Raw genomic sequence first — 18,678 nt, forward strand, 5'->3', positions numbered from 1 at the left:
CATCTCTAGTGTGTTTATCTTTTTACATAACAAGGAAATGGGGTGGAGAGGGCCCAATATCAAGAGATCAGTCACCACATACAAGGGTAAGTGCGTTACATGAAGTGCTTGTCAAGGTTTCTGTGATTCTTATTAATGATTATTAAATGCTCCATCAATCGATATATCACCATATATTCATCGATTGACCCCTGAAGAAGGCTGATATAGCCAAAACACAGACCGTGTTGGGTCCCAATAAAGGTTTTTTTGGAGCATCTTACCCTTGTATGTGGTGACTGATCTCTTGATATTGGGCCCTCTCCACCCCATTTCCTTGTTGTGTTCGATTGCTGTGGAGAGCATGAACCCCGCTTTGCCTTTCTGTTTGTGCATCTTTTTACATAAAACATTTGTCTCCTTGCACACTATCTTACCCTCAGACAGTCTCTGTATTGTAAGATTGGGTTCTGTGTTATATGGAAAGCTCTATTCTTCTGGACTATATAAAATTCCAAAAGCATTCTTTGTGGTTCTCATGTGCTCCCTCTGCTTTGCTGATTAGCATGTATGCAAACAAGCACAGCAAAACTCGTTTTTGGAGTGCATGTGGCTTACTCAGGTGCCAATGATCATAATTCCAGCACTATTCTGAATAGCGCTATAAAAATATTGTAAGAATAGCGCAGAAGAACAACGCACTATACGTCAGGTGGAAAATTGCATAACACTCAAAATTCTCTCCCGTTTGATTTTCCGAGCCTTGTGATTATTATTTTGAAGAGATATTTTATGTCTGTTTGTGTATCAGGCATCCAAGTTCTGGAAATCTTTATCCAGTAATTTACGGTTTTTATCTTCCCTTGATATGATTAAGAAGGTTCTAAAGAATATGTGACTGAGAAATAATGGGCGTTAGCTCTGTTGGGTTATTCTATACTTGTTACATCCTAGTAATCCGCTTTGAACTATGCAAATGGAATTAGCAGACTATAAGAAATAACTGTAACTGTAATATAGGCGTGCTCATAGCTTTGAGCATTAGGGAGTTCGGCAAGGGGATTATGATTGGCGCATGCGCAGAAGAGTTCAGCAGTAAGCTCTGTGCCTCTTCTGGTAAAACCTGAACATGAAGCACAAATTGGTCTCTGTTTTCTGCAGTGTTGCTTTTTTTCTTTTTTTTTTTTTTGTTTGTATGTTTTGTTTTCTGCAGCCTAAATATAAGAATTTTAAATTTTTTTTCTGGATGTTTATATTTAGATGCAAGTAACAGACGCCAGTGTGTGCTTTGGGGTTTATTTTAAAGCATGGCTGCTTTAAATTTATAAGCAGGATAAGAACGCCAATGTGTGCTTCATGTTCAGGATTGATGTTTCTCACAACCAGTGCTCAAGGGAAGAACGGGCTTCCTTCTGCTTCCAAAAGCAACCAAAACCAGTAGATTTTGCATGAGAGAAGCATGAAAATCATGGGAAATCCTCTCTTCCAACACCCTAATGCCTGCTCCGACTTGGCATTATATTTTGCGTGTGTGTGGGTTCACTTTTTATTAACTCATTAACCAGTTATTTTCCTCAAACCCATGGCACTAGGTGAGGTTGTCCACTATCCTTAATTTTATTTATATTAGCATTTTAACCTTTATTAATTACCCGGTGTTATTTTTTACAGCGGTAAGGCACCTTTGTTTCGGGCGCTCTTTTCTGATCATTGTGGAGGAATACAAAATGACCTCATTTAAGTGAGCTTAACTACATTTGCATTCTATCTACGCTAAGGCCTGGTGTGCTCGTTTGCTGTGCTAGATCCCTCTGATCATTCTGTGCTGGTAAACGCGGGCGCTAGTACGGCGCTAATGGCCTTTAGCGCCTGCGTTTACTTTTGATCGGCACCTTAGTGGTGTCTTCTTTAAGGAAAGGAACTATGGCTTGGACTTTACTATTGATAGTCAAATAAGAAAAGAAGAATTTGGTTGATTATTTTGTATATACAAGGCTTTAATGTGATCTTAATTTTTTTTACTCCCTACCAGGGGCGTATCTGGAATCCGGCGGTAGGGGGGGCCAGAGCCAGAGAGGGGGGGCACATTTTTGCCTCTCTCCCCCCCCCCCCCCCGCCGCCGCCGCCTCTCTCCACCCCCTCCACGCCGTCAACCCTCCCCCGCTGCTTACTTTTGCTGGCGGGGGGCCCCAACCCCCGCCAGCCGAGGTCCGACCCGCAATCTCCATATTTCGTCTTCCTCCGTGGCCATGTGCTTCAAGGAAGTAACGCCGCAGTGCTGATTCGTTGAATCCAGTTCGGCGTCTGACGTGCGACGTCAGACGCCGAACTGGATTCAACGAATCAGCACTGCGGCGTTACTTCCTTGAAGCACATGGCCACGGAGGAAGACGAAATATGGAGATTGCGGGTCGGACCTAGGCTGGCGGGGGTTGGGGCCCCCCGCCAGCAAAAGTAAGCAGCGGGGGAGGGTTGACGGCGGGGAGGGGGGCCAGGGCAAAATCTGCGGGGGCCCAGGCCCCTGTGGCCCCACGCAGATACGCCCCTGCTCCCTACTGAAGACAAATGATCTCTCACTGTTAGTGCCGCTTCCTGAGGCTCCCCTAATGTCAAACACTCACATTTCCATCCTAAAGTTTACAGAGCCCATAGAAAGCATCAACTAAAAGCAAGAGAGATCCCTGTATCAGTTGGATGAGCATCCGTATCCAGCATCTATCCTTCCTCCCATTCCCCTCCTCCCGCTTTTCTTCCTTAATACCCCCATAGTCCAGAATGGAGAAGTAGCCTAATGGTTAGAGAAGTGGGCTGAGAACCAGGGAACCTTGGTTCAAATCGCATTGCATCTGCATGTGACCTTTGAAAAGTCATTTAACCCATTTACTCAGATACAAACTTAGTTTGTGAGCCCTCCACGGACAGGAAAATACCTATTGTACTGGATTGTAACTTGTCTTGAGCTACATCTGAAGCAGGTATGAGCTAAATGCTAATAAATTAATTGGTCTACTCCTCATCTCATCTCTTCCCTGCCCTACCCACCCCCACAAGTGTCCAGCATCCCCCTTTCTACTCCCTCTCCCCCATTCAGCTTCTTCTCTCCCCTTCCCTAACCCCCAGTCCCATGTCCAGTGTATCTTGCCACTGCCCTACCTTTCCCGGACCCAGGCCAAAGTTGAAAACAAACTTGGCACCAGTGTGGGGCTTTTAAACACAGGCCCACCCTCATTGCTGCCATACCTTGCCCTCCTCTGACATTGAAGTTGTCTAGTCATTTCATATAGCAAAACATCCAGATATGCCATAGGTTCACCAGGAATAGTGCACTATATAGCTCTAAAGCTGAGCAAACCGATGCATTCTGTCCCATAGTGTCTGACAGCATGTCCCAATTTGACTGCCCCTATCGGACTGACTGTTCACTTGTCCTTTAGATTGTAAGCTCTTTGAGCAGGGACTGTCCTTTATGTTAAATTGTACAGCGCTGCGTAACCCTAGTAGCGCTTTAGAAATGTTAAGTAGTAGTAGTAGAAGTAGTACTTCTCCCCTGAACACACCATAAGAACATAAGAATAGCCATACTGGGTCAGACCAATGGTCCATCTAGCCCAGTATCCTGCTGCCAACAGAGGCCAATCCACGTCACAATACCTGGCAGAAACCCAATTAGTAACAACATTCCATGCTACCAATCCTGGGGCAAGCAGTGGCTTCCCCCATGTCCATCTCAGCAACAGACTATGGACTTTATCTCCAGGAACTTGTCCAAACCTTTTTTAAACCCAGATGCACTAACTGCTGTTACCACATCCTCCTGCAGCGAGTTCCAGAGCTTAACTATTCTTTGAGTGAAAAAATATTTCCTCCTATTTGTTTTAAAAGTATTTTCATGTAATTTCATTGAGTGTCCCCTGGTCTTTGTACTTGACAGGCATTTATATTACGCTTGCATATACTCTGTCAGAGAGTCAAGAAAGATACCTAACACAGTTTATCCTGTCCATTTTTGGGCCCTTTACAGGCTACAAAGCCATACAGTCCTCAGGTGGTGATTAAGTATAAGTGAATAATTATTTACAAAAGCAATATTGCAGAAGGGCTGACAGATAAGGTTTGCCCCTTTGTGATTAATACCAAAATCTGCAAATGGTAGACATCCTGGAAAGTATGGATACACAAGGAGGGATCTAGTGAAACTAGAAGAATGGTCTAGAATTTCGCAGTTCAGATTCAATGTTAAAAAAGCAGAGTCTTGCATTTGGTATGCAAAAACCCAAGGGATCAGTACAGTATAGGGGGTGAAATACCACTATACATGAAAGAAGAGCAAGACCGGGAGATGATTAGATCCAATAATTCTAAGGTGGCTAAACAGGTAGAAAAGTTGACAGCAAAAGTCAGAAGGATGCTTAGGTGCATAGGGAGAAGAATGGCCAGAAGGAAAAAGGATCGTGCCTCTGTATAAGTCTCTGGTGAGACCTCATTTAGAGCACTATATGCAGTTCTGGAGATCCCATCTTCAAAAAGATATAAACAGAATGGAGTCAGTCCAGAAGGCAGCTACTAAAATAGCAATCTTTGACCTGTGGAACGACATTTTAGAAAGCACATCCAACTCAGAATAAGGACATCCAAGTCAGTATGTCGCTGTTAGTGTTAGTATTTTAGAACAGGATCTGCCAACATACAGCGTGTTCTAAAATACATGAAAAATTAACATCCATGTGCTGGTGACATCCATTACAGACATCTATTTTACAAACTAAAATGTCCATACTATGAACAAGGCAAAGCAAGGGACGTGGAACATCCATGTTATAAAATGACCACATAGATATCCATGGGGAGTAGAGAAGTAGAGTAGAGCAGCAAGCTAAGAACCAGGGGACCAAGGTTCAAATCTTACTTTAGCTATTTGTGGATTTTTTTTTTTTAATTGTGAACCCTTCAGGGACAAAAAAAGACCTACTATATCTGAATGTATACCATGTCAATAGCTTTCAGACTTGCAGACTTCTTATATACCATCTGCAAGCCTGAAGGCTGTTGAAGTGGTGTACATTCAGGTACAGCATGTCCCTGGAGAGCTGAACATTAAAAAAAAAAAATCACAGCTAAAGTGAAATTTGAACCAGGGTCTCCTAGTTCTCAGCCCCTGCACTGAACATTAGGCTATTCATCAGCTCAGCATGCAGGTCTATTAAGAAGTTAATTATAAAAAGATTTTAGTACCATGAATGTCAATAGTTCCTGAAGCTGCCTCAAACCCCAGTATCCTTGCCCAGTTTCAAATTTGGAGGAGGAGGGGAGATAGCAGCTTACTGGGAGATTAAGAAGGTGCCTTTCCTTAATTCCTCCAGTGCAGAACTGCTCAATCAGAGCACCTTTCTGTAACCTGGATGTGCTGAACATCAGGTCCAAGTAACAGTGTTTATCTTTTTGGACACAGACATTCCTTCTCTTTTGAAATTCAGAATTGGTTGTCTATATTTTGGCCCCTCCCTAGTTCCGCCCCAAACATGCCCAGACTACGCCCCCTTGCCATAAGGACATACTGCAGTTATAGATGTCCATAACTTGGCTGTATGAAATCGGGATTTGAATGTCTAAATGCCAGTTTTCAGACGTCGTGAACATGAATAGAGCTTCTAAAATAAGGGCACAAGCATATGTGGGCAGACTTAAAAATCTCAATATGTATACTTTGGAAGAAAGGTAGGAGAAGGGAAATATAGAGACATTTAAATACCTCTGTTCTTAAATGCACAGGAGGTGAGCTTCTTTCAGTTGAAAGGAAGCTCTGAAATGAAGGAGCATAGGATGAAGGTGAAAAGAGGTACAGATAGACTTAGCAGTAATCTGTGGAAAAATTTCTTTATAGAAAGGGTGGTGGACGAATGGAATGGCTGCCTCAGCGGAGGTGATGGAGACAAGAAAGCATTGTGCAAGCACAGAGGATCTCAAAGGGAGAGGAAAGGGTGTAGTAGTTGGTATGGCTGGGCAGACCTCATAGGCCATATGGTCTTTATCTGCCATCATTTTCTGTGTTTCCGTGTAAGAGCTATTGACATGGAAATTTTAGGTAGAAACCTATTACTATGTGTACCTAAGTTGTTTGGCACTCAGTTACTTACTAAACTCAAATATTAAGGGGTAGATATTCAAAATGATTTAACCAGGTAGGAAGGCTGCTACCCAATTAAATTCTGTTATCTTGACGCTAACCCTTATTGATAATTGTGCCATTAAGTGCTGATGAACATGTGCTCTGGGGGCCAGCCAGCTGTGTTATTTTGCCACCAACGCTTACTATTGTAGCAGAGGTCCCAATTGATGCAATGAGTCCTAGTTAACAGAAGTTAATAGTAAAATAACACTTCTTAAAGGAAGCCAGCATTGATAATGTCTCCCCTAATAGGCTAATTCTGTCTAATTTTATTATTATTATTATTAACATTTGTATAGCGCTAATATGTGCTCTGACTGCCGAGGACAGCAGAAAGGTTTTCCTAACTTTATCTGGCCAGTTATCTGGGCACTGATATGAATATTGGCTGCACCCAGATAATTTCCAGAGGCTGTTGAAAACCCGGATATTCAATGCCACTGCCCGTATTAGGCCTAGCATTGACTATTCGGGTCAGATTCAGCCAGCAGCATTCAGTGCTTTTAAATTCACTGGGAGCCACATGCTCAATATTGGGGGGGGGGGGGGGGGGGGGGGGGGGGGATAGCTAGTTACCTTTGTGGGCCTTCCCTGGTCAGGAGGGTTCCCATTGATTACAGTACACCCTTTCTGAAAAGCACCATTTGAAATACTTCCCTATGTGATTTGTTTTAATTTATGCTTATAGAATATTACATTTTGAAATGAAAGGAATCAGCAGGTCACTGCACTGGATCTTACCTATTAACATATCTGTTCTTTACTCTTTTGCTATTAAATATTAATCTGGCATTGTGTACAGTCAAACTGGCTGCTGCTTCTGCTAAAGTGGTGGACTTGAGAGTCAAATATGTTTTGAGCTGAGATAACTCAGTCTGTCCTATCACCCAATTACCAGAGCATTAGAAATCAGATGGTAATAACAGCATGGATTTGTCTAGCACTTTTCATCTCAATGGAATTACAACATACTTTATTTGTTTTAGCATTTTGGGAGCATACACATAGACACTGCTGGGGTGGATGACCTGATAGCAGCCTTCTAGTGTCTCGGCTGCGTGTCAGTATCCTAAAAGGGGGAGGGGGTGTGGAAAGACATTCTTTTCCATTTTCCTTTATTGAACAATGTCATTACCCAGTTACAGTAGGATGAATTAAGTCCAGAGGGAGTGAGTTGCCAAACTTGTATAGAAGAAATGGCGAAAGGATGGAGGGGGGGGGGGGGGGGGGGCCTCAAACTCATGTTCTGAGTTATAGCCAAGTACTGTTGTAACTTCTACTGTTGTAACTGCTAGACCACACTGACGTAAAGTTTTTCTCATTGACAAATGTCATCTTATCTAGAGTGATTCTGCTTATTCATGGTAATGTAGAACAGATAAATTGAGGGCAGATAAAGACCACAACACCATTTTTCCTCCCTGTCACAATACTGCTAAACCAGTGGTCACCAAACCTGTCCTGGGGGACCCTCATCCAGTCAGATTTTCAGGATATTCAAAGTGAATATTCACGAGAGAGGCTTGCATGCTGATTTCTGTCATGCATATTTATTGTGGATATCCTGAAAACCTGAGTGGCTGGGAGTCCCTTGGAACAGTTTGGGAACCACTGCATTAGAGCTTCATCTTTATCCTTGCCTCTCCTTGAATAAGGATGATCTCTGCCTATCTCATGCTTTCTTGAATTCCATTACTCCTTCTCTCAGCCACCTCCATTGGGCAACTGGTCTGTACATCTATGACTATTCTCTGCTGTAGCTGGTTAATGATAATAAAAGTTTTATTCTTTCTTTTGGAAGCAGTTTATAAGCCAATGTGTATCTGCAGTTACCACAGATCCCCTCACATATCTCTAAAAATGCAGTGCAAGCAAAACACAGCATCCTGGTTAGATGGAAAATACTATGTTAATTTGGATTTAATTACTTGCCTTTCCAAAGCGTAACTGAAGGTGAATTATAAACAGATATAGTAGGTATGGCCCTACCCAAGAAGGCTTACAATTTATGGCCCTCATTTACTAAACTGTGTTAATGTGATTGTTATAGAATTACCTTTCACATATGTATTAAGAGTGCCCATTAGAGGTGCTACTTATGGCATCCGTTTTAAGCTTATTTTGTAAAGAAAAGTAGGTGCTACTTCTCCTTATAGAATACTAGCACAAACCACTTAGTTAATTAGGTGGTATACAAGTTGTTTTAAATTAATTAAATAAATAAATGGTCGAAAACACACATTCAGTAAGGCATGATCACTTAGAGCAGCCCTATGGCTGGTGTAAATGCCCTCGCCTGGATGTTAGCATATACGCATATAAATAATAGAATTCTATAATTTACACATATCCTTGTGTGCCCTGGTACATATGCCCAAACCTTTCCCAGATGCATGCCTGCCAGCATTGTATGTGCCATCAAATCGTGGTGCACACTTTTCTGCTAGTCAGTATTCTATAAGAGGTTACTTACATGTTCTCCATGGACAGCCTGTATATTTCAGCTATACAAGTTGTGGCTACGTCACCAAGTGATGGTGCTGAACCGGAATGAAGTCTCTAGAAAAGATTCCCGCCCACTGTAACGAATACTGTACCGTCTGCATACTCCTCAGTTTCTTTTTTTTCTGTGGAATGGTTACAACTGTGAGAGGTACTCCTCTCTTTGGTTCGCTCATATTTAATAATTTTTCCATTATTTAAAAAAAAAAAAAAACCTTCTATTTCTATTGCTAGGGAGTGATAGAGGTGAAGGACCGGGACATAGTTGTCTAACTTCACTGTTCTTTCTATGCCTGGAAGGAGAGTTAGTTCTCCTTTTTACTGAAGGTAGCACTGCTGATTTTCTGATTGCTCTTCTAGCTGCCGTGCTTTCTGACTCCAATTTTTCCTTCTCACCAAACAGTTTGGAGTCAATAAGTACCAGACCTTTATCTCTCATTCGCTATCCGTAGAACATCTCCTGAGCAAATAAAACTTCTCAATCTGAGGATACAGCATATTTGAAATTCTTGCAAGAGATTGTGAAGGATTTAAATTTATCCTCTCAACCCAATCCTGATCCTAGAGCAAAGTATATTGGTGTACTCCAGTATCTGGATACACCAAAAGAAATTTTTGCACTACCTTTACATGAGGTCATTGTAGAGTAATATCAGAACGGTTGGGTTACACTTTATACATCTAGATATACATGTAGCCATAGTAGGGCAGCCCGATGGTCCATCAACCCAGTATCCTGCTTCCAACAGTGACCAATCCAGATCACAAGTACTTGGCAGCATCCCAAATAGCAAGATTCCATGCTACCAATCCCATGGACAGCAGTGACTTTCCCCAGTTCTAGGACAATAACAGACTATGGATGACATACAAGGTGGATTTATCAGTGGGTTTAGAACAGCTTCACCACTATCTCACCGCCATGGAGGTTGATTTGGCCTTACACAAACAGATGGCATCTGCAATCTTTTCACGGATATTCTCTTGCAATGTGGAGGCTTTTAAACCAAGCCACCCCCCCCCCCCAAACTCCTGTTTCATACGTGTCATAAACTGCACATATGTTTTTAGAACAGTCTTCAAAATCCTGTAGAATCAAGTTAATGATTTTGCAGCGTTTTTAGTCATGGCTTCTGCCATTGACTCAGAGTCTAGAATCTTATACATGTATAGAAGGTAGAGGCATTGAAATTTGACCACTCAACATAGGGTTTTATTAAATCCTGCTCCCAATCAAATCCAAACATTATTATTGTTGCTGGGAGCACAGTTCAGATGCATCTTCAACGCATATGGACAGGTAATACTTTAGGCTAAAGGCTAAACAGATATTACACTTTATTAAAGAAAACTGAAATATTTTGCACTTGTGAATTATTGTATTTATCATCTCTACATTTCCTCCAAGAAAACATATTATTTTTTTTTAATCCCATTACTATTATGGCTACCACCTCAATTTTCTCCCCCTATCTCCTCTCAAATTCTCTTTTACCATTCAGAGTCCTATATCTCAGTTGCCTACATTAAAGGAGGAGGTGACCATACTTCATGAGCCTCAGGCCATAGAAGACATTATTTCAATCATTCAACACCCCGGGGTTTATTCAAAATACTTTATTACCCCAGAACTCAAGGCAATTACACCCTTTTTGGCCCTTCCTCAACTTAACCAATATATTTGCAAACAACAGGTCTCCAAACATTCTTGAGCCTTATCCCACAAAACAGCTGGTTACTGTCAGTAGGCATCAGGGGTGTCTACTTCCACTGCTCATCTCAGGGAACAAGAAATTTTTGATCTTTCCCTGCTTCGACTATTGGCTCATCTTAACTCTATTGCCACACAATGTCTTATGATTAGAAGGTTATGGTTGAATGAAACATTTCTAACCTTGCTTTTCTCATCAATTATCAAAAATCAGTTGATGAATACAAACAGCTGTCGCAATTGCCACCCTTCCAACAAACTGAGCATCATCAATTAGGGACATAGTTTCAATTTTCTTATCACTCAGAATAACAACTGCCAAAACATCTTTTTTATATTGTTTGGCCGTGACATTATAAGTACTACATACAACTCATCTATACGTGAGACCTTTATAATGCTTTTTCAAAGGTTTTTAGAACCAACACACACAACCTTAATCAATGCACATTCAGTTATCTCACAGACTGAAGAACCCCCTTCTTTGGTGGCTCAATGGCATCAATTTCACAGTAGGGAAGTTTTGCCACCCAACCATTCCAATTATAAATATGACTAGAGATGCGTCAATGACATGGTCAAGGAGTTCACATAAGGATCACCAAACCTGGGGCAGTGGACATCCTGGAAACAGTTTTTGCCACATAAATTCATTAGAACTAAGAGCAATCAGAAACATCTTCCAGAATTTCAAGTCATCTGCTTCAAGATTGTCTGTTTGAATTCAGGTGGCAATGTTTTATTTAAACATACAAGTTGGGACAGGGTCCAAACATCTGCATCAAGAGACTATCACATCTGGAACAAAGCCTGAGTTGACAGCTACACCTGCACCAGTGGGCCTTATAGAACACCACCATTCAATTCCTCATTAAAACTGGGGTGTCCTGAGCATACTTCTGTTTGCCTCCCTACTCAATGCAAAGTGTACCCTGTTTTGCTCCTATATCCCAGCCCCAACCAGGCTACTTTCATACGCATTTCCCATCCTGTGGAATTAAACATTCCTATATCCATTCCCATCATTTCCCTCATATCCAGAATGATGCAAAAGATTCAGATCCACAAACCAAAGCTTATCCTCCTAGCTACAGATTAGCCAAGTCAGTTTGGTTGGCCTTACCTGCAAGAAATGTCCATGCACCTCCCAGTATGACTTCACTAGCACACAAACCTATTTACCCAAGACAACAGTTTGCTTGTCCACTTGAGTTTACATCCTCTTGTCTCACAACTTAATTACTTCTAAGACCCCAATATATAATGATATTTTTCTCTGGAAGTTTTACATGTCTCATCAGCTTCCAAAAATGTATTCTACAGAGAAAGTCTATGCCAATAAATAGAAAATCTTTCTTCCAATAATATATCTGCTCACCATTTATGTCTTGAGAATTATTCACTATCTACAATACTAGACTGTTTACTTTACCTTTCTAATACTAGCCTTGCAATTCTTCAATGAGATCACATTTAGCTGCACTGGCAGTATGTCACAAATTTATAAATAATACAGAAATATCCAAATATCCAGTTACAAAATGTTTCATGACAGGATTCATGAACTGGAACCCACCGAGATGTCCTCCCACACCGGCGTGGGATTTCAACTTGTTTCTTCAGCAATTTACCTGACTTGCATTCGAGCCATTGGCCCCTACTCCCATGGAAGTTCCTTACTTGCAAAATATTTTTTTTCTGATAACAATCACATGGCACACGTGGAGGGGCATAATCGAATGCAAACGCCCAAGTGTAAGAACGTCCATCTCCGAGAACGGGTTGTGAAGGGGTGGGCCGAATCGTATTTTCGAAAAAGATGGATGTTTTATCTTTAGTTTCGAAATACGGTTTGTGCCAGGCAAATGCATTGGATGGGGCGTTTTTTGAGATGTGGGCATTTGAGCTGGGCGTTTTCGTTTTTCAGCGATAATCAAAACCAAAGCGTCCCAGCTCAAAAACGACCAAATCCAAGGCTTGGGTCGTGGGAGAGGCCAGGATTCGTAGTGCACTGGTCCCCCTCACATGCCAGGACACCAACTGGGGCACCTAGGGGGCACTTTTTAAAAAATAGGAAAACACATTAAATTACCTCCCAGGTGCATAGCTCCTTTACCTTGGGTGCTGAGACCCTCAAATCCCCCCCAAAACCCACTCCCCACAACTCAACACCATTACCATAGCACTTAATGGTGAAGGGGGGCACCTACATGTGGGTACATTGAGTTTGAGGGGGGGTTAGAGGGCTCCCATTTACCACCCACAAGTGGTACAGGTAGGGGAGGAGGGCCTGGGTCCGCCTGGCTGAAGTGCACTGCATGTACCCACTAAAACTGCTCCAGGGACAGGACCTTGTTGCTGCTGTGTAACTTGGCATAGCAGTTCACACCGTAAGACTAATCTCGCTGAAAACGTCCTTTATTCAATACCACAATTTACGCACAGTTTAACTGCAGATCAGAGGTTGTGCCCCACTGGCAACGAGTCTCCCTGGACTAAGATTAGCATTAGGTCAGAGCTGGCAGAATGGTGTACAATGCCCTCTTTCAGCAACATTCAAGGTAAGAACTAAGTTCTGTAACGTGACTAACACACGAAGGGATCTAAAACGGACTTACAAAAATGGCCACTACCTCGTGGACTACCGGAAACAACAGGGCACACTCTGACCCAGTAAGCAGAGGGAAAAGCACCATGGGAGAAGAGCCTACCAACTACCACATCGTGAGACTTGTAACACAAGCTAGTGAAATCACGGAGCCCAATACCCTACACCCACCACAATGCAATGCCGATGTGACCCTGCAGTGCACCCGAGAGCCACATCTGACCCAGAGAAAAGGCTGTGAGAGGATCAAACACATTCGCTGTCATGGAGGTGGGTACGGAATTTGAGGGTGGCATAGAGGCTGGGAAATAGGTTTTTGCAAGTGGGGGTTTTTTTTGGTGGGAGGGGGTAGTAACCACTGGGGGAGTCAGGGGAGGTGATTCCCGATTCCCTCCGGTGGTCATCTGGTCATTTAGGGCACTTTTTTAGGGACCTGTTTCGTGAGAAAAAGGGTCCAAAAAAAAGTGTCCTAAATTCTCGCTAAAAACGCATTTCCTTTTTTCCATTATCGGCCGAGCACGCCCATCTCTGCTCGGCCGATAACCACGCCCTAGTCCCGCCTTCACGCCTCCGACACCCCACCCGTCAACTTTATTCGTTCCCCGCGGAGTCGGACGTGCAGTTGAAGACGACCAAAATCGGACTTTTGATTATACCGATTTGGCCGCCCACGGGAAACGGACAGCCCATCTCCCGAACAGTGGGCGTTTTTCTCCTTTCGAAAATAAGCAGAATAATCAGTCAGACCTTAATTTTTTATCCACCACGTATATTAATTTGTGATTCAAAACTCTTACTCGGAATACATGCAAGGTTTTTGCCGAAATTGATCTCACATTTCCATCTGAATCAAGTCCTAGTATTACCACTTTACTACCCTCCTCCACATCAGTCTCCAACAGAGGAACAGTTGCACACTCTAGACTGCACTAGAGTGCTGTAAGAATATCTTCAAAGAATAGCAAGCAGGCAGTGTCTTTCTCAATTTTCAGATTTGATTATTCAAGAAATGATTAAACTCCAGTATCCAAGAAAACCATGCCCTCGTCGATTGCTTACTCTATCACCTTCTGTTATGACTTACAGCTCACAACCTTTGATCAAGGGCAGCAGCGAGCCATATCTTCATAGTGCTTCTGCTCATCATATTTGCAAGGCAGCTACATGGTCGGCAGTACTTCCTTTAATGAACCATTACAGTTAGAAACATCCAAGCTTTTCGAACTCTGTGTTAGGACAGGCGGTAGTGAACTCTTCCATGTAAACTCTTCAAACTCACCACCACTGCCAAAATTTTTCAGGTCACTCTTTATGCTTTTTCTCACATATTACTAACACATTTATTAAGAGCAACCTTTAGCTTGGGAGTCACCACTTGTGTGGCTGAAATATACAGGCTGTCTATGGAGAAAATAGAGTTGCATACCTGTAAGAAGTGTTCTCTGTGGACCACTGTTCCCGCTAAGCTGAGCGGGAGTCCTCCACCTACAGTCTTGCCAGTAGGGGGTGCTGTTTCACTATCACGTTTTCAATAGTGAGGGATAGGCAAATTCTGCAGGACTCTAGGGAACCTGCCTGTCCCTAGTGATGGAAAATACAGTATTGAAGCACCACCCACTGGCAGCAGTGCAGTTGGAGGACACCCACTCAGCTTAGAGGGAACAGTGCCATAAACAACTGGATATTTCAACCACACGCTCCCTCCCTCCCAACCCCGAGTTGAACCATGCTAAAGTAACTGAGGAGTATGCAGTACAGTAGAATGTACAGTACTGGTTACACTGGGCGGGAATTCCTGTGCATATGTTTGTCATTTCTAGAGACTTTACTGCTTCGAATCCTCTCCGGTTTGGTGCTGTCACCCGGTGGCGTAGCCACTATTCAGCTGTCTACAGAGAACATCCGTTACAGGTATTCAACTCTATTTGCAAGTGGCTGGAATACCACCATTTACACACCATTTTGCCACCAACAACTAGACTTCTCCAAATAGAATTACCACCCCCCCCCCCCCCCAAATAACTCAAGCCCAATTATTATCAATAGGCCTATTTACTTATTGTGTGCCTAACTCAAATTAACAAGCATTAAAACATTAACATATCTTAGTAAATGAGAGCCTAAGTTTTTATATGAGGAAATGGAAGGTGAAATGACCTGGCAAGAAGAAGTAGAGGCTGACCAAAAGACGAATCCAACACTGGAGCTATTGTGAAGAAGTACTTTATTGTTACAAGGAGAATGATCAGGAGAAGTGGGAGTTGAATTGTGGTTTCTCTGGTTTTCAGCTCACTGTTGTAGCCACTAGGCTGCTACTTCCCACTCTCTTTAGTTTATTTTATGGAAAGGAGTGGATAGCACACAGGTACATTTCAGTGAAGGTAGCTTATGACAGATATTTTCTATTGGATTCTTTTTTCTTTTTAAAGATTTTATGGTGACACCAACTTTTTTTATTCCATGTCTTATTTTGGGCCAGATGTACTAAGCAGACTAAACTAGATCCTGCAGTGCCTGCTAGAGTCTATCTGTTAATGCAGTGGTACAAAGTTCAAGAAGGGCAACCTTCGAAAGCTAATCAAGAAATGTATTAAGTTATGTCCAATAAAAAAGGTATCATCTTATTTTCTTTTCCATGTTTTATTTTGTTTGATTTCTATTGATAAAACTAAGGGGAAAAGACTATGGAGATTAGTTGATAAAATTTGCTCTTTTATATTTTTATTTTGTCCTCTTAGAACTTCTCAGAAAAAAAGTTCAGTGGGACCTTTCCTCTTTATATAGTTTTGAATCTAAGGGGGGCCTTTTTTAAACAGGCTCTTTGAAATAACTCAGTAGCCTATGCAAATATTCTACTTCCCCACACCTTAGTTAACACCTAATTGAGGTCGCTGGACGTGCTACTTCTTCAGCAGCCAAAGAACAGAAAATAACTGCCTTTTAGAACAAGAGTTTTTTGCTAAGTTTCTACCGCTAGAAAAGGTTTCAGTTTAAAACTATGGGAAAATGCCTATTTCTAGAGAAATTTTCAGTTTAAAACTATAGGAAAAGGGTTGTACACTAAGGCAACTAGTTAATAACGCTTGCTTTTCTGTCTCTCTCTTTATTGCCCCCCTTAATATTAAACTAGATCCTGCTTGCTTTTCCCTCTCTATCTCTCTCTCTTTTTATTCCCCCTTAATACTAAACTAGATCCTGCAGTGCCTGCTAGAGTCTTTAATGCTGTGGTATAAAGTTCAAGTTTTTAAAACTAAGGGGAAAAGACTGTGGAGATTAGTTGATAAAATTTGCTTTTTTATATTTTTTATCTTGCCTATCACTAACCTACAATTCCTCCTTTAAACCCCAATCTTTAAGTTCCCAAAGCACAAAGCAAAATAATGTTCACTTACCAGAGAAATGTCCTCTTCTCTCAGAACTTCTCAGATTAAAACTGAGCACGGATTTTCTCGGCACCTAATTTTTGGCACTATTCACTGAATCTGTGCTTAATGCACGTTAGTAAAAGGTCTCCTAAATCTGCTAAAGTTTCATCAGTTTTCCAGCAAAACCCTCAAAGTGGTTGCAGGTGGAAAGTGCAGGGAAATGTGTTTATAAGCAATTTTCCCTGTCTACACTGACAATAGCTTAGGCTTCGTTCAGAACTTTTCTGTACCACCAGTCATATATTTCTTAGTGGTTCACAATACAAATACAGAATATAAAATGAAATTAAAAAAATCAAAATAACGTGTTACAAATATACAACTACTAAGGCATATTTCATTGCTCCCATCTATTTCCATTTTAATAGTGTAGTTTATATTCTTATCTGTATAAGCCTCCTGAAGTAGCTAAAGGGACTCTTTACTAAGCTGCGGTAAGCACTAATGTGTGAGTAATGCAGGTTAAAAAACACTACCGTGAGCTGTGCTCAGGCATCCTGCAATAGTTTCGGGATCGGCGCACATTTCCCTTCTGCTAAAAAATAGATTTTATTTTTTAGCACTGTGGGCAAGAGAGTAGGTGTGTTCTGTGCTAATCAGTTAGTGCAGCTACATTGCCGCATGCTAACTGATTAGGATAGGATTCGTGCATGAGCCCTTATCACATAGAAAATAGGTGTCGGCAAGAGCTCAGGCGCTAATGGGAAAATTAGTGCATTGCCATTAATATGGAAAATGGGGCTATTTTACTGCTGTGCCAAAAGTGGCCTCAGTGCACGGGAAAACCCTGCACTGGGGCTACCGCAGGCCCCTTTTTAGCTCAGCTTAGTAAAAAGGCCCCAAAGTTTGCAAGCCAACAATCTCATTCATGCAACATAAATGGGTATTATTGAATGGAAGGGAACTACTTGTAAAGACCTTGCTTTTTGTTTTATAGCTTAAGTTGATTTTTGAAGGATACTATTCTGTGATTATAATTGTAGCTTCTCTTGCACGCGCGTCTTCTTGGCATTAGGTGTAACCTGTAAGCCCTTCAAACAAAAAAAAATTTATTTTGATTTTTTTTTGTTTTGTTTTGTTTTTTTCTTTTTCTTGTGTGTATTGTTTTAGTTGGAATGAGAGACAGCAGCTGGCGTGGGCAAAACGTGAGAGTGAAAAAGCAGAACAGGAGAGGCTAGCTCGGTTGCGAAGACAAGAACAGGAAGACCTTGAACTGGCCATTGCACTCAGCAAGGCTGAAATGCCCAGCTCGTAATACAAATCTAATATATTGACATCTAGCTATTTTTTATGTAATAACTAAAATTCTCATTTTATGTTGTGAAGTAATAGCAACCCATAAAACTTGAGCATTACAAGGCCTGCCAGGTTGTATCAAACAGGGGAAGCTCTGCAGATACCAGAATGCACTGTTGAAGAAAGTGTGGTACTACACCTTGCCAATTTGTAAGAAATCTTAACATGATTTTAAATTACTTAGAACAAATCTTCTTTTTAATGTATGTACTACATCACCTGCTCCGGTGAGTGAATTAGGCTTCTTTTGGCAGCTACACTGGCATATTCTGAGACACTGCAAAAGTAAGATGTATGTAGATAAATTGGACTTCTGTTTTTCAATTTAAAAACTTCAATAACCAGGATGGATTTCTCTCCTGCACTCATTCATTGCTTGTTTTCATCACACTTCCATCTCAAATCATTGGATATTAATGAATGGGGGGGCTGAGAACCAGGAGAGGTCTTCTGCAAGATGCTGTTTGACCTGGCTGTTTTTACTTAATATAAGAAATTAACATTTTCAGGCACCTGCACAATATTTTGAGCCACTAATATTTGGGGAGTTTTAAAGCTTGCAATTTTTATCCAAGCCATCAGTAGTTCTTGGCTAAAAAGCACAGTCTCCACATCTGTGTTTAAAGAAGTGGATGGGAGAATGAGTCTTTCTAACCAGACAATTTCATTTTTGAGTAGATGTAAACAAGGTATGAGAGTTCTTTAAGCTGCATCTGAACCACTTAAACATGTCTTGCTGGTATACAGAAAAAAATGTAAGGGATGCTAAAGGTTGACAGCAGGGGCGTAGCCAGAAAACAGATTTTGGGTGGGCCTAGGCAAGAACTGGGTGGGCACCAAGTGTTCTCCCCCCCCCCCCCCCCCCCAAAAAAAAATATCTCAGCTGATGAGAAAACGCTTCTTTCCACATTGGCAGTCTGCAGCAGACATGCGCTGAAAACTGAGCATGTGCAGGTGCCGGTATCGTGGAGAGTAGTGTTTTTGTTACCAT

General features: G+C 41.7%; 1 protein-coding gene across 3 annotated transcripts in view; it reads left to right on the forward strand.

Moving 5' to 3' along the window:
• Window positions 1–18,445, forward strand: part of EPS15L1 (epidermal growth factor receptor pathway substrate 15 like 1) — a 425,390-nt gene extending 406,945 nt beyond the window's left edge. For all 3 annotated transcript variants that reach the window (XM_030218157.1, XM_030218156.1, XM_030218158.1), the window contains 2 exons: window positions 9,051–9,056; window positions 17,506–18,445. In XM_030218157.1, coding sequence (XP_030074017.1) covers window positions 9,051–9,056; window positions 17,506–17,646 — 147 coding nt within the window. In that variant the 3' untranslated portion in view covers window positions 17,647–18,445. The remainder of the gene's footprint in view (window positions 1–9,050; window positions 9,057–17,505) is intronic.
• The last annotated feature ends 233 nt before the right edge of the window (window positions 18,446–18,678 follow it).

The sequence above is a fragment of the Microcaecilia unicolor genome, chromosome 11, assembly GCF_901765095.1.
Source record: "Microcaecilia unicolor chromosome 11, aMicUni1.1, whole genome shotgun sequence".
Taxonomy (NCBI): domain Eukaryota; kingdom Metazoa; phylum Chordata; class Amphibia; order Gymnophiona; family Siphonopidae; genus Microcaecilia; species Microcaecilia unicolor.